General features: G+C 42.6%; 1 protein-coding gene across 1 annotated transcript in view; it reads left to right on the plus strand.

Annotated features, from left to right (window-relative positions):
* The first annotated feature begins 4435 nt into the window (after positions 1–4435).
* The window catches only part of ADGRL4 (adhesion G protein-coupled receptor L4), a 253358-nt gene continuing 234199 nt past the window's right edge, over positions 4436–23594 (plus strand). Inside the window, exons 1-2 of the mRNA XM_077450392.1 lie at positions 4436–4521; positions 23176–23316. Coding sequence (XP_077306518.1) covers positions 4500–4521; positions 23176–23316 — 163 coding nt within the window. The 5' untranslated portion in view covers positions 4436–4499. The remainder of the gene's footprint in view (positions 4522–23175; positions 23317–23594) is intronic.

Genomic DNA, 23594 nt, shown 5'->3' on the forward strand with positions numbered 1-23594 from the left:
TTTGTCCGTCGGAATAGCATACAGACAAACGGATTTCTTGATAGGAACTGGGTCCGGTGGAGTTCCGGCGAAAAAATTTGAAACATGTTCTATTTCTAAAGTCCGTCCGATTTTTGGACAGGAAAGGTCCGAAGGAGCCCACACATGATTGAATTGTCTGGCGGATTTGTTCCGTCGGACCTTTGCTGACGAAAAGTCCGGTCATGTGTACACGCCATTAGTTTCTGAACGGCCGTTCGTCAACCAGCCATGTTGCGGAATCAGAGGAGATAATGGGGATTATTTACTAAAGGAAAATCCACTTTGCACTGCAAGTGCACTTGGAAGTAAAGTCACTGTAGATCTGAGGGGGACATGCAAGGAAAATAAAAAACAGCATTTTAGATTGCACATAACTGATGATAAAATCAGCAGAGCTTCCACTCATTTCAGATCTACCCCTTAGATTTAGAGCGACTGCACTTCCAGTGCAAAGTGGATTTGCCTTTGGTAAATAACCCCCAATGTGTTATTTATTATTGGCCTTGGAGTTATTGCTTTGATATTATTTTTTGGGTTGAATAATAATGATTTAATTTGGTATATTTTCTATATTTTTGGATGCATAGAACGCACTTTTTGGTTAAGTTCTATTGGCAGATAGCATGTCTAATTTTATTTGTTTTATTTTTATAATGCACAATAAAAAAATTGTGTAGAATAATACTTGGCTATGTGTTTTACTTCAAATGACAGTTTGGGAGTAGGCAGTTACATTTAAAAAAATACAATGTAAAATTAACAAGGGACACCAACATAGTTGTATCTTTGATCTTAAAAACTACGTGATAATGGTGTTGCGGTAACTTGCCAAAATAAAGAATGAAAAAAAACAAAAACATAATAATATTATTCTTGATATCACAAGAAAAAAAAAAGGCTTTGAAAATTAATTTGCAATAACTCCATCAGTATCACCAGCAAAGCAGCTTCATTATTATCCCATTAAAGAAGAAGAGAATTGTGCGCTGCATTTGCAGATTTCATAATTTGCCGCGTCACGAATATGTTAATTCTCCATTACAAAAGCTAGTTTACAAGACCGATCGCTTTTGGCTCATCCTTGCTTCCGAGCATGCGTGTTTATACTTTTGACTTTTGTCTGATGGACTTGTGTACACACGCTCGGAAAGTCTGACAATACACATTTGTTGGCAGAAAATTTGAAAACATGCTAGCCAACATTTGAAAGTCCGACAGGAGCGTACACATGGTTGGATTTTTCCTCCAACAGCCTGACATCCAACATTTCCGGTTGGAAAGTCCGATCGTGTGTACGCAGAGTAAATCTCAGGTTCTTCTGAATTGATTACATTTTATTTGTTTTTATAAATGTTTCTTTATTTATTTATTGTCAGTGAAGTGATAAATCACCAGCAAACACTTTTATGGTTCCTGTGCAGAGGGAGGAGGCAGGATCTGTGATGTCACTCCTTTGTCTTACTGATCTCCATTAAGATTTACTTAGAATGTGGCCACTGTTGTGTCTATAATCTCCTGGAAAACATTGCTGACAATCATTAACACTTCCTGAAGCCGGAATGAGGCAAACAGAATGTGCTCACGAATGTCAGGGAATCTCCTGATGGACTAATCAGTGCTGATTCATTCCCATGCAGAAGCTTCCAACAATGGTGAAAAAAATAAAAAAGTCCCTTTATGTTAAGAAACATTGCATAAACATTGCATATAATATATAAATAAAAAATATAAATATATATATATTAAACAGAAAAAGTATCCTAAGGGCCGGTTCACACAGCAGGCGAGGCGAGGCGACTCCGACTTGCCTCGCCGCGACCTGCCGCGGCCTCAGCGGCGACTTGCAAATGACTTCTGTATAGAAGTCAATGCAAGTCGCCCCGAGGTCGCCCAAAAGTAGTACAGGAACCTTTTTTCTGAGTCGGAGCGACTCGAGTCGCTCCTCTCAGAATGGTTCCATTGTACAGAACGGGGGCGACTTGCGAGAGCGAGGCGAGGCGAGTCATGTCGCCTCGCATCGCCCGCTGTGTGAACCGGCTCTTACTGTTGAAACTAAAAACAAAGTCATTTTTTTAACACATTTGAATGACTAAATAAATACATTTAAAATAGTTTAAGCACTTCATCCCCGGAAGGTTTTACCCCCTTCATGACCTGGCCATTTTTTGCGAAACATGGCACTGCGTTACTTTAACTGACTATTGACGCTGTACCCAAATAAAATGTATGTCTTTTTTTCACCACAAATAGAGCTTCTTTTGGTGGCATTTGATCACCTCTGAGGTTTTTTTATTTTGCCTTTTAAACAAAAAAAGCAACAATTTTGAAAAAAACTATATTTTTTTACTTTCTGCTAAAAAAAAGGGCTGCAGAGCTGGAGGTGTGCCTCTGTGTGTCTGTGTAAATCCAGGAAGTGAACAGGCAGCAGCTTCAGCTGCCCACAGTTAAAATGGATGCAGCCAGACTCCGTGGAGGGAGATTTCTGCAGCATATTTTGGCAAGTACAGAATCATACAGTGGCAGCCCATGCATTGTGGGCACATGAGTGCATGTGCACCACCCCCCTCCCCCCCGACACCTCTGCTGCCCTTCCTATTCATGTGCCAGGCCCCTTTCAGGATGCCGGACACATGAAATACTATGGTGAGGATAGGCGGGGAGGTGTATTTTGAAGCACGTGATTAGAGCCAGAGGCTCTAATAGGCTTCAAAATAGGGTGGGCTCAGGGCACAGAGCACTGTGCCCCGGTCCCACCCTGTTGAGTGGCATAACAAATGAATTTTCGCTATTTTCACACTAACGTTCCTCCTCAGTGAGACCTCTCTCCTGATTGGCCAAAGGATTAGGCATCCTTTTGGATGCCTAATGCTTTGGCTGAAGAGGAGGAATGGCAGAGGAAGCCTGAGGAGCTGAGTGGACACAGGAACCACTTCCCGCCACTACAGAAGAGGAGGAGAGCCCCGCCACTCGGTAAGTGCTGCCAGACCAGCCACGGGTGTAGGGGTTAGTGAAGTGACAGCCAGGGGACACGCCCGGCTGCATTTGATGGGCACAACTGGCTGTATATGATGGGCACAAGTGGCTCCATATGATGGGCACAGTGGCTGCATTTGATGGGAAAAATGGCTGCATATGATGGGAACACATGGCTGCATATGATGGGCACAGTTGCTGCGTTTGATGGGCACAATGGCTGCATATGATGAGCACACGTGGCTGCATTTGATGGGCACACGTGGCTGCATTTGATGGGGACAGTGGCTGCATATGATGGGAACAAGTGGCTGCATATGATGGGAACAAGTGGCTGCATATGACGGGCACAGTGGCTGCATATGACGGGCACAGTGGCTGCATATGACGGGCACAGTGGCTGCATATGACGGGCACAGTGGCTGCATATGACGGCCACAGTGGCTGCATATGATGGGCACAGTGGCTGCATATGGTGGGCACAAGTGACTACATATGATGGGTACAGTGGCTGCATTTGATGGGCACAATGGCTGCATTTGATGGGCATGGTGAGGCTGCAACTGATGGAGGGGCAGTATTTTTCAGTTTGTTTGCGCTCCCCCCCCCCCCCAAAAAAAAAAAAATGTGAGCACCAGCCGCCGCTGGAATAACAGTATATATAAAATAATATTCAAAGTGGTTGGAGGGAAGATTCACAATGCCAAAAGATGTTTTTATTGGAAATTATGTGAGCAGACTGCAGTTGCTCTTTAAATGGACCTGTTAATAACAAATAAAATCCTGACATGTCACAATGTAAAGCAAAAGTACAGTTGTTTATACCTTTTAATAAATAAAAATCCACCTTTAAACTTCAACCAGTGACTTTGCCTAGACTAGATGTCATCAGTCTGCTGCAGGCAAAGTTAAGCATTTCCTCAGTCTCTTCTCCTCCAGTGATCAGATTGTACATTGTAACTTTGTAGCAAATAGCGGCGGGAGCAGGGGCTGATACCTGTCAGACATTTGTGAACACATCCAGGAAGCGCACTGGTCTTTCGTGACTGCGATCTCTGAGACATCATCTGTAGATGGTGACCCTGGAGGATAGCAGATGAAGGCATTGCCAGGGGAACAAGCATGAACCTGCATGGCATGCTGATAGAGAAGGATACCCAGAGACACCATTTTGGGGGCCATGTGAACAGTAATGGATGCTTTGAAGAAGTGGATTAAAGTTTTAAATGGCAGTTTAGAATGCAAAATGTATTTTTAATTAGACATCAAAGGTTAAAATTTAGTAAGGAAAATGGCAGCGGCGTACGATACAAGGAGCTCGGCACACTGAACACTTCCAGAAGTGAACTCCTTGTTGGAAATGATGAAAGTGTAGGAAGTAGAAGCCCTGAGCAAACAAAGAAACAGGAAAATCTCCAAAGGAAGCTGCCTACGTCACAGGGCAGCGATTCCCAAGCCTCTTGGATCTACAACTTCAGCTGTGGAGTTCTGATCGTCCACTTCAAATGAAAACATTCTATTTATTAGGTAAGAAATCCAACAAAAGGTACTTTTCTTATTTAGTGATGGGTACTAGGAAGTACCAAACCTGCTCTCTTGTTTGATTTCTGGTTTGTCTTCATGTGATAGACGATATGGGGGATTAGAAGACTTGACAGCAGACCTTGCATGTTGCAGTTTGTAGCAATACCCGTGCCTCTAGGGGGAACTTCTGCCAGGTTCAGGAGATAGTTCAGATTGTTCATCCATAGAGCTGCCAACATTAATAAAAGAATGAGTAGGGGCCTTTTGATGCTGAGCTGGAATATCGACCATGCATGCATGATATTGGCACTAGAGATGTGAAACATAGAAACATACTAGAGTTACAGCAAAAAAAAAAAAAAAAATATCCATAAAGTCTGTTTTTTTTTTTACATTTGTGATTTCATTATTTTTTATATTATATTATATTTTGTAAAATATAATATAATAAATTGTAAAAATATTTTATTTTTACAATTGTTTATTAATTTATGTTTTACATGTATTATATTTTTTACATGTATTATTTTATTTTTACATTTATGTATTTATTTTTACATGTATTATTATTTTATTTTTACAAATAATTGTTTTCATTTGTAATTTTTTTACATTTATTTTATTTGTTATATTTATTATTTTATTTGTACATGTATTTATTAGTTTTTTTTACATTTGTGATATCTTTTTTACATTTATTTTTTATTATTTGAATTTTTTCATATATGTATTTAACATATTTGTGTTTTATTTTTTACACATATTAATATTATTTTAGCCTAAGTATAGATGTATGCTTATTCCACGTAATGTTGAATTACTACATCCTCTGTAAACCCTTGTACACACGGTCGGAGAATCCGTCGGAATGTGTCCTATCGGACCGTGTTGTGGGATAATCAGACTGTGTGTGGTATGCATCGGACTGATTCCGTCGGAATATCCGTCGGACCAAATTTTCAAACTTGCTGGAAATATTTTCCGACAAACTGGTCTGATAGGACATACTCTGATCATGTGTAGAGAATTCCGATCGGGCAAAGTGCCACGCATGCTCAGATCAAATTCCTACATCAAAGCTATTGGCTACTAGCCTGAACGTAGTCCCATTGTAACGAAATTACGTCATCACGTTCTGAAAGATCGGATTTTTTCGACAACGTTGTCCGACCGTGTGTATGCAACAGTTTCGGACAAAATCCGATGGATGTGGTTGTCGAAATGTCCGACCGTGTGTACAAGGGCTTAGTCTGTTCCAATCATCCACTACTCTTTCAGCAAAATATTTTCCAAGGTTAGTTTTGAACTAACCTGATGGTTTGAGGTCATGCACCTGTATTTTTTATCTTAGTTGTGTACCGAAAATGCCCCCTTTCAATTGTTTAATGCCACGTACACACGACCGGACTTTTCAACAAACTTGGTCCAGCGGACTGGAATCTGTCGGACAATTTGATCGTGTGTGGGCTCCAGCGGACTTTTTCTTCCCAAAAGTCCAGCGGACCTAGAAATAAAACTTGCTTCAAATCTTTCCGATGGACTCGAGTCTGGTTGAAAAATCCTGCTAGTCCAACGGACTAAAACCGACACTAGGGCAGCTTGGCTATGTCTACTGGCTATTGGCTACTGGCTATGAACTTCCTTATTTTACGTCATCACGTTCTAATCCATCTGACTTTTGGAGTGATCGTGTGTGGCCAATTCCGGCAGACCTCAGCTGCAATGTCCGTCCGATTGTCCGCCGGATCAAGTCCGTTGAAAAGTCCGGTCGTTTCTATGCGCCATTAGTGTTTAAAGGTTTTAATCACGCCCTGATGGGTTTACTTCCTCTTTGATTCCCTGCAAAGGTTAAGCATAATGGACTACTATGCATCGCATAGTAGTCCATTATGTGTCACTTACCTGACACAGGAGCCAGCGAAGTCACCGCTGTCCCCTGTAGTCCGGAGCCTCCATATTCTTGGTGGGTCTCGCTGCTCCGGCACTGTCATTCGTCAGAGCCGTGATGACGTCACTACAGCGCATGTGCACGGGAGCCACCACTCGCGACATATAGCTGTTAACTGCGGCGCGCTCAATGCACCTGCACGCCGCTGTCTAGACCCCTCTAGTGATAACTTATGATCTATATACGGGGATCAGGAACTTCTTCCTCTTACTGGTGACCCCTCTAGTGATAACGTATGATCTATATACAGGGATCAGGACCTCCTTCCTCTTACTGGTGACCCCTCTAGTGATAACGTATGATCTATATACAGGGATCAGGACCTCCTTCCTCTTACTGGTGACCCCTCTAGTGATAACTTATGATCTATATATGGGTATCAGGAACTTCTTCCTCTTACTGGTGACCCCTCTAGTGATAACGTATGATCTATATACAGGGATCAGGACCTCCTTCCTCTTGCTGGTGACCCCTCTAGTGATAACTTATGATCTATATATGGGAATCAGGAACTTCTTCCTCTTACTGGTGACCCCTCTAGTGATAACTTATGATCTATATACGGGGATCAGGAACTTCTTCCTCTTACTGGTGACCCCTCTAGTGATAACTTATGATCTATATACAGGGATCAGGAACTTCTTCCTCTTACTGGTGACCCCTCTAGTGATAACGTATGATCTATATACAGGGATCAGGACCTCCTTCCTCTTACTGGTGACCCCTCTAGTGATAACGTATGATCTATATACAGGGATCAGGACCTCCTTCCTCTTGCTGGTGACCCCTCTAGTGATAACTTATGATCTATATACGGGGATCAGGAACTTCTTCCTCTTACTGGTGACCCCTCTAGTGATAACGTATGATCTATATACAGGGATCAGGACCTCCTTCCTCTTACTGGTGACCCCTCTAGTGATAACTTATGATCTATATACGGGGATCAGGACCTCCTTCCTCTTACTGGTGACCCCTCTAGTGATAACTTATGATCTATATACGGGGATCAGGAACTTCTTCCTCTTACTGGTGACCCCTCTAGTGATAACTTATGATCTATATACGGGGATCAGGAACTTCTTCCTCTTACTGGTGACCCCTCTAGTGATAACTTATGATCTATATACGGGGATCAGGAACTTCTTCCTCTTACTGGTGACCCCTCTAGCGATAACTTAAGATCAATAGGGGAATCAGGATTTCTTTCCTCATGATGGTTTTCCCGCTATGTAAATTTTTGTATAGCACAGTCTTTCTCAACCTTGTTACCTTGGAGGAACCCTTGGCAAAAAGTTTGAAATCTTGGGGAACCCCTGAAATAATGTTCAGATCAGTGGAGCATTGGTGTGATCAGCGAGCTGTGATGTCACAACAATTCTTTTTAAGAAATAACTTGAAATAATAGAATAAATATTAAAACGTACCTATTTTATGTGAAACTAGTCTTGCTTTTTTTCTGCAGAGATGCTTAATTTTGAGCTAAACTTGAGATAAGCAGTGTACAGGGGGTCAGCAGGGAAAACTATAGCGGTCAGCAGGGCACAGCATGGGGGATAAGGAAAGAACATTACATGGGTGGCAGCAGCAGGGCACACTACATGGGGGGAGGTGGTGGCATCAGCAGGGCACATTAAATGGGGACAGCAGGAGGGCATATTAGATGGGGGCACAGCAAGACACATTAACCCTAGGAGCAGTAGGACACAATAACATGGAGGGCAACAGGACAAACGAACATGGGGGGCAGTAGGACACATTAACATGGAGTCAGCATAGCACATTAACATGGAGGGCAGTAGGACACAGTAGGAAACATTAACATGGGGGGGGGGGGGGGTGGGGGTCAGCAGAACACATTCTGCCTAGTGACATGACAGGGATCTACTGCTCCCTGTCATCGGGAGCAGTGGTTGCTGTCATGTCGGTGGTAGCCCATCCCCCCCACAGTTAGAATCACTCCCCAGGACACACTTAACCCATTGATTGCCCCCTAGTGTTTAACCCCTTCCCTGCCAGTGTCATGTACACAGTAATCAGTGCATTTTTATAGCACTGATCACTGTATAAAAAGTGTCAAAAGTGTCCGATATGTCCGCCATAATGTCTCACTCACAATAAAATCGCAGATCGCCGCCATTACTAATAAAAAAAAATAATAATAAAAATGCCATAAATCTATCCCCTATTTTGTAGACACTATTATTTTTGCACAAACCAATCAATATATGCTTGTTGTGATTTTGTTTTACCATACATATGTAGAAGAATACATATTGGCCTAAACTGAGGAAAAAATTTGTTTTTTTTTAGATTTTTTATGGGGATATTTATTTTAGCAAAACGTAAAAAAAAAATTTTTTTTCAAAATTGACACTATTTTTTTTGTTTATAGCGCAAAAATTTAAAACCGCAGAGGTGATAAAATACCACCAAAAGAAACCTCTATTTGTGGTTAAAAAAAAGGACATCAATTTTGTTTGGGTGTAACGTCGCACGACCGTGCAATTGTCAGTTAAATAGACGCAGTGTCGAATCGCAAATAGTACTCTGGTCAGGAAGGGGGTAAAATCTTCTGGGGCTAAAGTGGTTAAAGTGATAATAAAGGCAATTTTTAAAATAAAAGAGGTTACGCTTACATGCTCTGTGCAATAATATTGCGCAAACAGGTTGCTTGCCTCTTCTTCTGTTAAGGAGGCATCCGTACGGGTGTGTAATCCCGCTGAGTCCTGAGCCAGATTGCGTGTATCCATAAACACACACAGCATTGGTAAGCCATGCCCCTGCTCCTTCCTCAACAGGAGTTTGACTGACAGCAGCAGGAGTCTATGGCTTTGCTGCCTCAGTTTCTCCTGTGAAATCATGAAGTGAAGGGAGCAGTGGGGTAGCCGGAGACAGTGCTGGAGTGGTGCAATGGAGCCAGGCAAGTGTTTAGGGATGGCGGGGTAGAACAGGTAGTGGGTAGAGTTGGGCAAATGGTTCGGGCCGAGCAAATGTTCGGCCCGAACATCGCCTGTTCGCCGTTTGGTGGACACCCAAATTTGCAAGGCGTTTGGCGGGTGTTTGCCCCACTGAACTCCCTGCACGCTGCACAGTGCATTCTAAGCTCTGATTGGCCAAAGCTTTGCCCAATCGGGTGCAGTGAATAGCTGGTTGTTAAGGAGAGGGGCCAAAAAGCCAGCCTCCGTGTCCTTAGCAACCGATGAGTCATCAGCTGTCAATGTGCTTCACCACTGACAGCTAAATAAAAACAAAAATATAATTGTTGGCAATAAAAAAAAGTGAAAAACAAAATTCGCATAGAGTTCCCCCAACATATACATTCCGGATCTGGTATGGATTTTAAGGGGAATCCCACGCCCAAATAAAAAAAAATCCATACCAGACCCTTATCCAAGCATGCAGGAAAGGTGGGGGACGAGCGAACGACCCCCCCACCCCAAAGCACCTTGTCCACACGTTGATGGGGTCAAGGGCGTGTACCCTACTGTAGACTGTGTACAGACATCCAATCCTATTGCCGAATGTTCCTCACCTGTGGTTCCTGAGAGGGTAAAAAAACGCCAATATTCTTCACTAGAGCAGATTTCTAGCCTTAAAGTTTTCCCCCTTCGACAGATAAGGTCTTTAGCACTTTCTGCAAAAATCATTAGGCATTCATCTTTAAGTCCTGGATGGTGACGCTTCACTCCACCATCCTCTACGACAAGATTGGGTTGTGATAAGGTGAAAAACATCATCTCAACATCAAAGTGGCCTGGAGATAATTTTATAAGTAGTGACACCTGTGCTAAGTTGGCGTATGTAATACTATTTTGCATGTAAACGTTTTTTTTTCCAGTAAATATCATCTCAAAAGCCAACAAAATAAGAAAGGATGAGTGAAATGAACCTGTAACTGTAGATTTTCAGTCTTAAAGCGGAACTAAACCCACCAGTTACATTGAAAGCATGCCATCAGTGATGATTGTCACAGTTGCTTGTGCTCTCAATTAATCTGTCAGGCCATCAAATGCCTGGTGTCATGAGTGATCAGATGTGCAGCACTATGGCAACTGCAGATCAGACAGAGGCTAATATGGGAGCTTCTTTGGCTGTAAAGAATAAGAGAGTTTAGTTCTGCTTTAAAGTGGCTTTAAAGGCCGAAGTTTTTTTTTTGTTTTATCGTAATGCATTCGATGTGTGCATCAGCCCCCCCCCCCCCCCCCCGTCCCCTTAATACTTACCTAAGCCCCATCTCCATCCAGCAATGTTGCACGAGAGCCTCGGCTATCTGGGACTCTCCCTCCTCGTTTAATAAGATACAGCAGCAGGTCCTATTGGCTCCCCCTGCTGTCAATCCAAGTTAATGAGCCAATGAGGAGAGGGAGGGGGCAGGGCCAAGCCTCGGCTCTGTGTCTGAATGGGCTTGGATTCCCCGATAGCAAGCTCCTTTGCAGTGGGGCCACTTGACAGGAGGGAGGGGGCCAGGTGTGCTGGTGGGAGACCCGAGAAGAGGAGGATCTGGGCTCCTCTGTGCAAAACCAACTGCACAGAGCAGGTAGGTAATACATGTTTGTTATTTTTGTACATAGAACAAAGAACCCTCATGAATGGGACTTTACATGGCATTTTACATGGCAACAGATATTACCCAAATTAGTTGCAATTTAGAGTGTATTGTTAACATAAAAAAAAAAAAACATATATTACATAGCTGAAATGGCTAGTCCGACATATATATGTACTCTCCACTTGAAATCAACAGAGAGCCTCATACAATGCATACCCAACGCATTTCAAAAATACTTTCATAATCTTCTTTAGGGGTGTATATGGACGCAAGAAGCAATAATATGTTTCAGTGGCAGCTGCTGCTCAATTTCTTGGGGGGGGGGGGCATGGCCCACGGACCCCCCCACCCAGCCACCCAACAACCCCCAGCCAGCCAACCACCCCCCAGCGTTCAATCAATCGACGCTCCTCCACCCCCCGCCGCTTGATCGACTGATTACTGCTTCGCTCACCTATTGGCCGCCAGGCCCCCCGCCAGCCATGCACTCCATCCATCCAGTTTGCAGCTTCGGCGGCTTCCCCCTTGCATCTCCTCACGAGTCCCGGCAGTCCCTTCTCCTCCTGGCCAATTAGGACTTAGGTCTCACGGCCAATCGGGTCTTAGTACTCCCAACCAGTCTCAGGATCCGCTTCCTGATTGGCCAGGAGGAGAAACAGGAAGATTAGCAAATATTAATGTCACACAACTGGCTGGGCTTGGGGCACAGTCCGGAGCACACCCTTTTTGAAGCCAATTAGAGCCTCAGGCTCTAATCATGTGCTTAAAAAAAAATTAAAAACATTGAAATCTATGCGTCGAATGCCCTGCATGTAAATTAGGGGACGGGCGCATGGATTAGGGGGGAGGTGCCCCTGCACATCGTATGAGCAACCGCCACTGTTATGTTTAGAGGTGGTTAGGGGTTGAAGAAATAGCCACAATTTAAACATAAGAAAGCATAGGTAATGTCCTCCAATTACCAGTAGGGGGCACAGAGGCCAGAGCAATCAGCCTGAGCTCCACTGGGGTCGGTCAGAACCAATACAGAAAAGAGTGAAAAAGAGGTGCTGAGAAGGGTTAATGTTGTAGTAGCAGGTGTGTTAAGGTAAAGGCCGCATCTTATAAAGCATATGTAGTTGATAACGGGGCATATACAGTGCCTTGCAAAAGTATTTACCCCCCTTGGCATTTTTTGTATTTTGTTGCCTCACAACCTGGAATTAACAAGAATTGTTTGAGGATTTGCATCATTTAATTTACAGAACTTGCCCACAACTTTGAAGATTTTATTTTTATTGTGAAGCAAACAACAAATAGGACAAAATAACAGAAAAAGTCAATGTGCATAACTATTCACACCCCTAACGTCAATACTTTGTAGAGCCACTATTGCGGCTATCACAGCTCCAAGTCGCTTTGGATAAGTCTCTATGAGCTTGTCACATCTTACCACTGGGATTTCTGCCCATTCCTCCTTGAAAAACTGCTCCAGCTCCTTCAAGTTGGATGGTTTACGTTTGTGAACAGCAATCTTTGTCTGACCACAGATTTTCTATTGGATTGAGGTCTGGGCTTTGACTAGGCCATTCCAACACATTTACATGTTTTCCTTTAAACCATTCAAAAGTTGCTTTAGCAGTGTGTTTGGGGTCATTGTCCTGCTGGAAGGTGAACCTCCGTTCTAGCCTCAAATCGCACACAGAGTGGTACAGATTCTGCTGAAGAATATCCCTGTATTTAACACATCCAACTTTCCCCCAACTCTGACCAGTTTCCCAGTCCTGACTGCTGAAAAACATCCCCGCAGCATGATGCTGCCACCACCATGTTTCACAGTGGGGATGGTGTTCTTTGGGTGATGCGATGTGTTGGGTTTGCACCAGACATAGCGTTTTCTTTAATGCACAGAAAGTTACATTTTAGTCTCATCAGACCAGAGCACCTTCCTCCATACATTTTGTGAATCTCCCACATGCCTTTTCGCAAACCCAAAACATGCCATTTTGTTTTTTGCTGAAAGTAATGGCTTATTTCTGGCCACTCAGCCATAAAGCCCAACTCTATGGAGCGTACGGCTTATTGTCGTCCTATGTACAGATACTCCAGTCTCTGCTGTGGAACTCTGCAGCTCCTACATGGTTATTTAGGTCTCTGTGCTGCCTCTCTGATTAATGCCCTCCTTGCCCAGACCGTGAGTTTTGGTGTGCGGCTGTCTCTTGGCAGGTTTGCTGTTGTGCCATGTTCTTTCCATTTGGTTATGATAGATGTGATGGAGCTCTTAGGGATCATCAAAGATTTGGATATTTTTTTATAACCTAACCCTGACTTGTACTTCTCAACAACATTGTCCATTACTTGTTTGGAGAGTTCCTTGGTCTTCATGGCAGTGTTTTGGTTAGTGGTGCCTCTTGGTTAGGTGTTGCAGCCTCTGGGGCCTTTCAAAAAAGGTGTGTATATGTAATGACAGATCATGTGACACTTAGATTGCACACAGGTGGTCATCATTTCACTAATTATGTGACTTCTGAAGGTAATTGGTTGCACCAGAGCTTTTTATGGGCTTCATAACAAAGGGGGTGAATGCATATGTACATGTCTATTATCAGTTTTTTATTTCTGAAAAAAATTTTTATGTATATATTTTTCTAATTTTACTTCACCAACTTGGACTATTGTGTTCTGATCCATCAAATATAATTCAGATAAAAAAAAAAAAAAAGGCCGTAATATAACAAAATAGGTAAAAGCCAAGGGGGTGAATACTTTTGCAAGGCACTGTAGGTCTCTATAGGGAGATAATTCCAAATTCAATTTTAATCCTGAGATTAAGTGCATCAGCTGAAGAGATTAGTTTCACAGGTGTAAATAATTAAAGGTGGATAGGTAGCTGAATGTCTCCCTAAGGAGGACCCAGGCAGACCTATTTTTCACAAGGAGCGAGTATGTAGCTGCTCTGCTGGTTGAAGGACCTGGTCATGCATGCAATCATCCGCTACATTTTATACCCACCTTTCTGTTTGTTATCTTTAAACAAAAAAACAAGACTTTAATATCACTTTAAGTGCAGCAACCCATAGTGATCAATCAAAAAATGCTCGGCGCAATTAAAATTTGTAAATGGTGGATGCCAAAATTGTTATCATTTTTTTCACACAAATAGAGCTTTCTTTTGGTGGTATTTAATCACCACTGGGTTTTTTTATTTTTTTCTTATAAGTTATACTGCGGCAGGTTGGCCCGAATCGCCATAGCTGTACTTCGGCCCCTTTAATAGCTATAGCAGGCGCACGTCGTCGAAGCCGATGCACGTAACCAGCGGTCGTGATGTCTGCCGGCCATCTGCGATCGCTCCACAGAGAGCCAGAATGGGGATCAATGTAAACAAACAGATCCCTGACAGGGGAGTAGCGAGAGATCCTAGTAATCAGGAACAGCGATCTCTCTCTCGACTCCCTGTCAGTCTCCTCCCCTCACAGTTAGAAATACCTCCCTAGGGAACACGTAACCTCTTGATCGCCCCCTAGTGTTAAAACCTTCACTGGCAGTGTCATTTATACATTGATCTGTGGCTATTTTTAGCTCTGTATAATGTCATTGGTCCCAAAAAAGGGTCAAAAGTGTCCGATCTGTCCACCGCAATGTCCAGCAGTCTAAAAAAACGCTGATCACTGACATTAGTAAACTAGTACTAAAGTACTAGTAAAAAAATAATAATAATAAAAATGCCATAAATATATCCCCTATTTTGTAGATGCTATAACTTTTGTACAAACCAATCAATATATACTTATTGCGATTTTATTTATTTATTTTTCACTAAAAATATGTAGAAGAATACATATTGACCTAAACTGATAAAGAAATTTGTTTGTTTGTTTTTTTTGGATATTTATTATAGCAAAAAGTCTAAAATATTGTTTTGTTTTCAAAATTGTCGGTCTTTTTTTGTTTATAGCGCAAAAAGTAAAAACAGCAGGGGTGATCAAATACCACCAAATGAAAGCTCTATATGTGGGAAAAATGAAGCAATTGTCAAATAAAGCGACACAGCGCTGTATTGCAAAAAATGGCCTGGTCATTAAGGGGGTAAATCCTTCTGGGGCTGAAGTGGTTAAGAAACAAAAAAAGACCAAAACATTTTTTTTTTCATAGTGTGTTAGAAATTTTTTGCAAACAGGTCATTTTATCCTATCACTGCACAGATGAGGTGGCAATGATGAGGCGGCACTGATGAGCACCGATGAGGCTGCACTGGTGGACACTCATGAGGAGGCACTGATGAGCACTGATAGGCAGTACTGATGAGCACTGATTGGCACTGGTAGGCAGCACTGATAAGCACTGAGGTGGCACTGGCACTGATGGGCACTGGTAGATGACACTGATGATGAGGCACTGATAGGTGACACGGCTGATGGCACTGAAAGGTGGCAATGATTGGCACTGAAAGGTGGCAATGATTGACATTGAATGGTGGCATGCATGGGCACTGATTGGCACTGAAAGGTGGCACTGGTGGGCACTGATAAATGACACTCATGGGCACTGATTAGGTTAGATGGGTAGCACAGATCGAGACCAATGTCCCCGTAACAGAAGCCGGTTACTGGCTTTATTCTTTTCCTAACACGCTGATCGTGAGGAGAAAAAGATCCAGTAACCGACTCCTGTTTACTTCCTGATCAGCTGTCATTGGCTGACAGCTAATCACGTGGTAAAGGGCCCACTGTGATAGGCCCTTTACCCTGTTCTGTGATCAGCCAAGTCCGAAGCCCTGGAAGCACTGGAAGCCCATGCTGTAGCTGTCATTCAGCTATAGCGTGGATGGAAAGTGTTTAACGGTTTAAAAAAAATGGTTACATTCCTGGCATGCCGGGAATGTTAACTGTCACATTGGTTGTGCTCTCAACCAAACTGTCAAATGGCTGGTGTTATAACTGATCACATGTGCAGCATCATGACATTTGCATATCAAACATAGGCTAAAGATGGCAGCTTCCTTGGCTGAAAAGGATAGGAAGGTTTAGTTTCACTTTAAAGTGGAAGTAAACCCTCCTATCGTGTTCAGTCAAGGAAGCTGCCATCTTGTCCTCTGTTGTCCTCACTGCCATGATGCTGCACATGTGATCAGTTATGACACCAGCCATTGGATGGTTTGACAGTTTGGTTGAGAGCACAACCAATAGGAGTGTTACATTTCTGGCATGCGCTGGAAATGTACCTGTTTTTTGAAACTGTTAATGGATGGGTTTAATTTCGCTTTAAGAAATAGAATTTAAAGTGGAACTAAATTCATCAATTTACCCAAAACAGTTACATTCAAGGAATGCATGACCGATAACTGTCACAGTTGTTTGTCATAACTGATCACATATGCAGTACCATGTTAACTGCAGATCAAACAGAGGCTGAGATGACAGCTTTCTTAGCTTTAGAGGATAGGAGAGTTTAGTTTCACTTTAAATATAGGAATCCTTTACTGTCTAATGGCATATATGTTAAAACGGTAGTAAACTGCTAGTGGTTTAAAAAAAAAAAAAATCCTGCATGGCAATGTCATAATGCATAGCTCCCAACTGTCCCTGATTTCTATGGACTGTCCTTGATTTGGAGCAAAGTCCCTCTGTCCCTCTTTCCTCCTCATATGTCCCTCATTTTGGTCTGATCTATATAGATGTATATAAAATACACTTTTTATCTATCAAAAAGTGTTGTCCAGTGCTAAACCTTTCATCTGATTTCTAAATTACTGCATTTGTAAATTCTAAAAGCCAATATAAAGGAATAGTAGTGGTAAAAAAAGCACTTGTGGGTTGAACGAATCTTTTATTTTTTGTACAATTCTCCTTTAAGGGGGAGTAGCAAGGGGTGTGCCCCATGTCTGCATACTTTTTCTGATATGTGTCCCTCATTCCCATCTCAAAAAGTTTGGAGGTATGCATAATGTGCTAGTTTGCCTGGCATACTAGCACATTATGAAAAAACGTACCTTAGAACAAAGCCCTCCAGCGCTGTAAGCCAGACCTACAGAGCGCATGTACTGATGATGTCATTGGCTGCATGCACTCTGAATATCTCCTAAACTGTGCAAGTATAGGAGATATTCACAGCACCTACAGGCAGGGCTTTTTCTTCTCAAATAATAGGTGCTGGAACTTAACCACGGCCCCACAAAACCCCTCCCCGGACACACACCCTCCAAATCACATCAAATAGTGGGTGTGGTCAGTCAAATTTCACAAAAGTAGTAGGAGGGTCTTAAAGGGGCATTAAATGCCAGGATTGCATTACATACAGAGTGCAGAGCTGTCACTTGTAAACACAGAAACCAGACTTGTGTGTTTACAAGTGATTATGGTGAGCAGGCACCAAAGGGTCTGAGATAGAGGTGGTGGAACTGAGTTCCACCAAGTTCCCCCTGAAAAAAATCCCTGCCTACAGGTAAGCCTTATTATAGCCTTAGCTGTAGGTACAAGTGGTAGTGCAGAGTTTACTACCACTTTAAAGTTTGTGTCTATCTTTTTTTAGCTTTGGATAGGGTGTCGTAGACTGCTATCCAGGGCTTAATTTGAACGTTCTCCTCATTTCCTTCCCGGGTGGTAATGGTGTTACCATACAGTGATGAGAAATTTGTATTCTCCTTAAAGGAGAATACAGAAATATAAAGTTGTGTATCTGACTATCCTTTCCATTCTCTACTAAATAAAAAACATTTTTTTTTTCTTTTGTGTTGTTTTTGCTGATTTACCAGATTTATCTCACTTCCTGTTTGGTGAAAATCTAACCACCAGGACAGGACGGGAAAGAAAATCTGTCTATCAGAGCTCTAGATAGCAGAAAAGGGTAAATAAAGGTTCTAATGTATTCCCATGCTAAGTGAAACTGAAAGGAAAAATAAATTTGGCTAAATTGGCTTATGTATTACTTTTTTTGCTATAAACATTATTTTTAAAGCTGAATTGCAGGATTTCATCCACTTTGTACAATGTAATGCCCTGGACACAGGGTCGGACTTTCCCACAACAAAACCGTGGAATTTTGTTCGAAGGTTGTTGACTCCAACTTGTCTTGCATTTACACGGTCACACAAATGTTGGCCAACAATTACGAACGTGGGAACGTGGTGATGTGCAACAAGTCCGAAAACTTTGTATTATGGCTTACTGGGGGTTATGTCCAATGAGGTGCATGCCACCTCAGGGATTTTTTATTATCTTTAACCACTTCAGGACCGCCGTATTGCCAATGTACGTCAACACAATGGCACAGGCAGGCACAATCACGTAGATGTACGTGCCTGCCTTCCAGCGGGTGGGGGGTCCGATCGGACCCCCTCCCGCTGGTTACGGCGGTCCGGTTCACTCCAGGAGCGCTCCGTGATGAGGGGATGGCCGTTGGTTTTCGGCCACCCCCTCTGGATCGCTCCTGGCCAATGAGAAGCTTCCTCCCACTGTGTATTGTTTACACAGGAAGGAGGAAGTGATGTCATTCTCCTCGGGGCGGTCTTTTTGACCGGACTACGAGGAGAAGACTAATAGTAAGTGTGCACCAACACTACACTGACATGTAGGTACACACAGGCACACAAACCCCCCCCCCCCCCCCCGATCCCGATATTAGTGTCGCTACAGTCGCTAGGTAGCTAGTTATTTTTTTAGGTTCACCGCCAGGTTTTTATAGCGCTAGGTACCCCGATATACTACCCAATAATGGTTTTAACCCCCTGATTGCCGCTAGTTAACCCTTTCACCCCCTTTTGCCAGTGTCACTAAGCGATCGTTTTTCTGATCGCTGCATTAGTGTCGCTACAGTCGCTAGGTAGCTAGTTATTTTTTTAGGTTCACCGCCAGGTTTTTATAGCGCTAGGTACCCCGATATACTACCCAATAATGGTTTTAACCCCCTGATTTCCGCTAGTTAACCCTTTCACCCCCTTTTGCCAGTGTCACCAAGCGATAATTTTTCTGAACGCTGCATCAGTGTCGCTAGTGTCGCTAGGTAGCTAGTTATTTTTTTAGGTTCACCGCCAGGATTTTATATCGCTAGGTACCCCGATATACTACCCAATAATGGTTTTAACCCCCTGATTGCTTCTAGTTAACCCTTTCACCCCCTTTCACCAGCGATCACAGTATAAGTGTCACTGGTGACGCTGGTTAGCCAGTTAGTTATTTAGGTTCCCCGTCAGGTTTTTATATAGCGCCAGGGACCCCCATATTCTACCTAATAAAAATTTGAACCCCCTGATTGCCCCTAGTTAACCCTTTCACCACTGATCACCGTATAAGTGTTACGGGTGACTCTGGTTAGTTTGTTTTTTATAGCATCAGGGCACCTACCATTTATTACCCAATAAAGGTTTAACCCCCTGATCACCCGGCGGGTGATATCAATTAGGTTTTAGGGTCAGGGTCTGCGTCGCCCCAGGCAGCGCTAGGTTAGTGCCAGTACCGCTAACACCCACACGCAAAGCATACACCTCCCGTAGTGGTATAGAATCTGAACAGATCAATATCTGATCTGATCACATCTATACTAGCGTCCCCAGCAGTTTAGGGTTCCAAAAAAACGCATTGTTAGCGGGATCAGCCCAAATACCTGCTAGCACCTGCGTTTTGCCCCTCTGCCCAGCCCACCCAAGTGCAGTATCGATCGATCACTGTCACTTACAAAACACTAAACACATAACTGCAGCGATCGCAGAGTCAGGCCTGATCCCTGCCATCGCTAACAGGTTTTTTGGTAGCATTTTATATTCAAATCCGGAAGGCAGTGCTTGGTTTTCGGGGTCCCGTACGTGGCTAGGCTCCCAAAAAGTCCCCCACATGTGGTATCCCCGTACTCGGGAGAAGCAGCAGAATTTATTTTGGGGTGTAATTTGACTTCTGCCCATAGCATGTGTGAGCAATATATCATTTAGTGACAACTTTGTGCAAAAAAAAAAAAAGTTTGTAATATTCCCGCAACTTTTGGCAAAATATAAAATATTCCATGGACTCAACATGCCTCTCAGTAAATAGCTTGGGGTGTCTACTTTCCAAAATGGGGTCATTTGGGGGGGTTTTGTGCTATTTTGGCATTTTATGGCCTTCGAAACTGTGATAGGTAGTGAGGAGTTAAATCAAAAATTTGCACCCTTAGAAATCCTGAAGGTGGTGATTGGTTTTCGGGGTGCCGTGCGCGACTAGACTCCCAAAAAGTCCCACACATGTGGTATCCCCGTACTCAGGAGAAGCAGCAGAATGTATTTTGGGGTGTCATTTCACATATGCCCATAGCATGTGTGAGCAATATATCATTTAGTGACAACTTGGTGCAAAAAAAAAAAAGTTTGTAATATTCCCGCAACTTGTGGCAAAATATAAAATATTCCATGGACTCAACATGCCTCTCAGTAAATAGCTTGGGGTGTCTACTTTCCAAAATGGGGTCATTTTGGGGGGTTTTGTGCTATTTTGGCATTTTATGGCCTTCGAAACTGTGATAGGTAGTGAGGAGTTAAATCAAAAATTTGCACCCTTAGAAATCCTGAAGGTGGTGATTGGTTTTCGGGGTGCCGTGCGCGACTAGACTCCCAAAAAGTCCCACACATGTGGTATCCCCATACTCGGGAGAAGTAGCAGAATATATTTTGGGGTGCAATTCCACATATAACCATGGCATGTGTGAGCAATATATCATTTAGTGACAACTTTTTGTAATACATTTTTTCTTTTTTTTTTTTTGTCATTATTCAATCCCTTAGGACAAAAAAAATAAATATTCAATGGGCTCAACATACCCATCAGCAATTTCCTTTGGGTGTCTACTTTCCAAAATGGGGTCATTTGGGGGGGATTTGTACTGCCCTGCCATTTTAGCACCTCAAGAAATGAGATCGGCAGTCATAAATTAAAAGCTGTGTAAATTTTACTAAAGACATGTGGCTGAATAAATTTTGCCCTCAATGTATGACTAAAATTTAGTTTATTCGATTTTTCTTATAACAAAAAGAAGAAAATATCTTTTTTTTCAAAATTTTCGCTCTTTTTCCATTTATATCGCAAAAAAAAAATCGCAGAGGCAATCAAATACCATCAAAAGAAAGCTCTATTTGTGGGAAGAAAAGGACGCAAATTTCGTTTAGGTGCAATATTGCATGACCGCGCAATTACCAGTTAAAGCAGCGCAGTGCGAAATTGCAAAAAGACCTCTGGTCCTTAAGGTGTTTATTGGTCCGGAGCTGAAGTGGTTAACTTACATTTTTACAGGTCTACCGAAAGCATAGCCCTCGCTATACTTCCAGCACTCCAACATTGAACCTTCTGGTCTCTGCAGCTGCAAAGTCACTCACAGCTGCTGTGCCTGTCCCTCCCCTCCTCTCCCCTTGCCCAATCACAGAGTGCTTTGTGTTATCATTCACATAATACAAAGTCTCCTGTGAATAGTGGAGGGGAAAGCGACCATAATCAATAGGTCACTAGTCCAACGAGCAAGAGATTGTGGCTATGTTCTTACATACAGTGGTGCCATGGGGAAAGAATGTAGCCACCCTCTAACAGGAAGTCAGATCACAGCAGCAAAAGCAAAGGAATTTTACGTTTTAGAGGTGGCTGCAAGCAATAAAAGGTACATTTTTAACGTAAAGAGTTTTTAAACCCAGGACCCTGCATTCACTACATCTGGTCTCTCACAGTACAAAGAACATGGAAATGTAATTATTTTAGTAAATATAGAAATGCTAAATACCTTTTCTCATCAGCAATTAGAGCAGTCTTGTGACTTCTATCAGTGTCCGGTTAAAGCTTGTAGGAGGAGTTTTCATGCCCCCCCTAACTGGTTTTTGGATTGCTGATCACATGCACTCTCCCAAAAAAATAATAATTAACTCTAGCAATGCACACCAAACTGAGCATGTGCAGGTTGCCCCAAGGCTCAACACATAGATTGGGGGCCGGGGAAGAAGGGGAGGAGCAGAGAAGAAAGGATCAAACTGCCTTTTTACACAATGCATTTGGAGGTTAATCTGGATTATAACAAGCATGCTTTACTGCATATGCAGACTGATTTTACTGTTGTGGGTTTAGTAACACTTTAACCACTTCAGCCCCGGAAGGATTTACCCTATTCCTGACCAGAGCACTTTTACGGCACTGCGTCACTTTGACTGACAATTGTGCGGTCATGCGACATTGCACCCAAACAAAATCGAGGTCTTTCTTCCCACAAATAGAGCTTTCTTTGGTGGTATTTGATCGGTTTTTATTTTTTGTGCTATAAACAAAAAAAGGACGGAAATTTTGAAAAAAAAAAGCTATATTTTTTACTTTTTGCTGTGATAATTATCCACAAAAAATATGTAAAAAAAAAAACAAATTTCTTTCTCATTTTAGGCCGATATGTATTCTTCTACATAATTTTAGTAAAAAAAATCGTAATAAGCGTATATTATTGATTGGTTTGCACAAAAGTTATAGTGTCTACAAAATAGGGGATAGATTTATGGTATTTTTATTATTATTTTTTTATTAGTAATGGCAGTGATCTGCGATTTTTATCATGACTGCGACATTGTGGCAGACACATCAGACACTTTTGACACTATTTTGGGACCATTGTCATTTATACAGCGATCAGTGCTATAAAAATGCACTGATTACTGTGTAAATGACACTGGTAGGGAAGGGGTTAAACACTAGTGGGCGATCAAGGGGTTAAGTGTATCCAAGGGAGTTACTCTAGGGGGGATTGCCTCACAAGAACATGACAGAGATCACTGCTCCTGATGACAGGGAGCAGTAGATCTCTGCTAGGCAGAACAGGGAAATGTATAAATTAAATAGGCAACTCCCCGTTCTACTGATCCGTGACACGATCGCGGGCACCTTGTCGGACGTTGAGTCCATGGGACCCGTGGGCGGGGTCAGAGAGTATGCAGCACGCCCCCATAATGTCACGATTTAAAGGGGACGTACCTGTACACCCATTTGCCTAGCCATGCCATTGTGCCGACGTATATCGTCGTGCGCTGGTCAGCATGTGGTTAAGAATGCAAAAACGAATAAATGTTTTTTTTTCTTTTTAAACCAGAGTTTTGTATCACTTTACCAAATCTGTGCTATGTGCTATTATTATTTTGTTTTATTTTTTACTTTGGCTATATGCTGTTTGAACCGCCTGTGACTTTGTTTTGTAGAGTGTTTATTCCTGTTGCTGCACCATGGACAGCAGTGTTTACGCCCGTGCCATACAAATGCGGAGTGTAAAATGGAGAAAGGGATTCAAGGATGTTTCTGCAATACGGGATACACAGGAGATGGTATTACATTCTGTGAAGGTAAGGAATTATTTTTTTACTTTTTCCCTGTAAAATGTTTTTTTTTTAGCTCTCTTGTGCACTATAGCCTAACAAAACTACAGTATAGGGCCAAACCCATGGGAGCACATGACCATCACACCTATATGAGCTTGTTGGATTGAACCTACAGGGGATGGATATGGAGTTTACCAGCCAGGGCTGTCGTTAATATTGATTGGACCCTGGGCAAGAGTTCCCCCCCCCCCCCCAATACATACATACAATTTTGCTCTACATCTGCTCTGAGACATACAATA

Source organism: Lithobates pipiens, unplaced genomic scaffold (assembly GCF_037356315.1).
Source record: "Lithobates pipiens isolate NorthernLeopardFrog02 unplaced genomic scaffold, aLitPip1_a1.2 Scaffold_23, whole genome shotgun sequence".
Taxonomy (NCBI): Eukaryota; Metazoa; Chordata; class Amphibia; order Anura; family Ranidae; genus Lithobates; species Lithobates pipiens.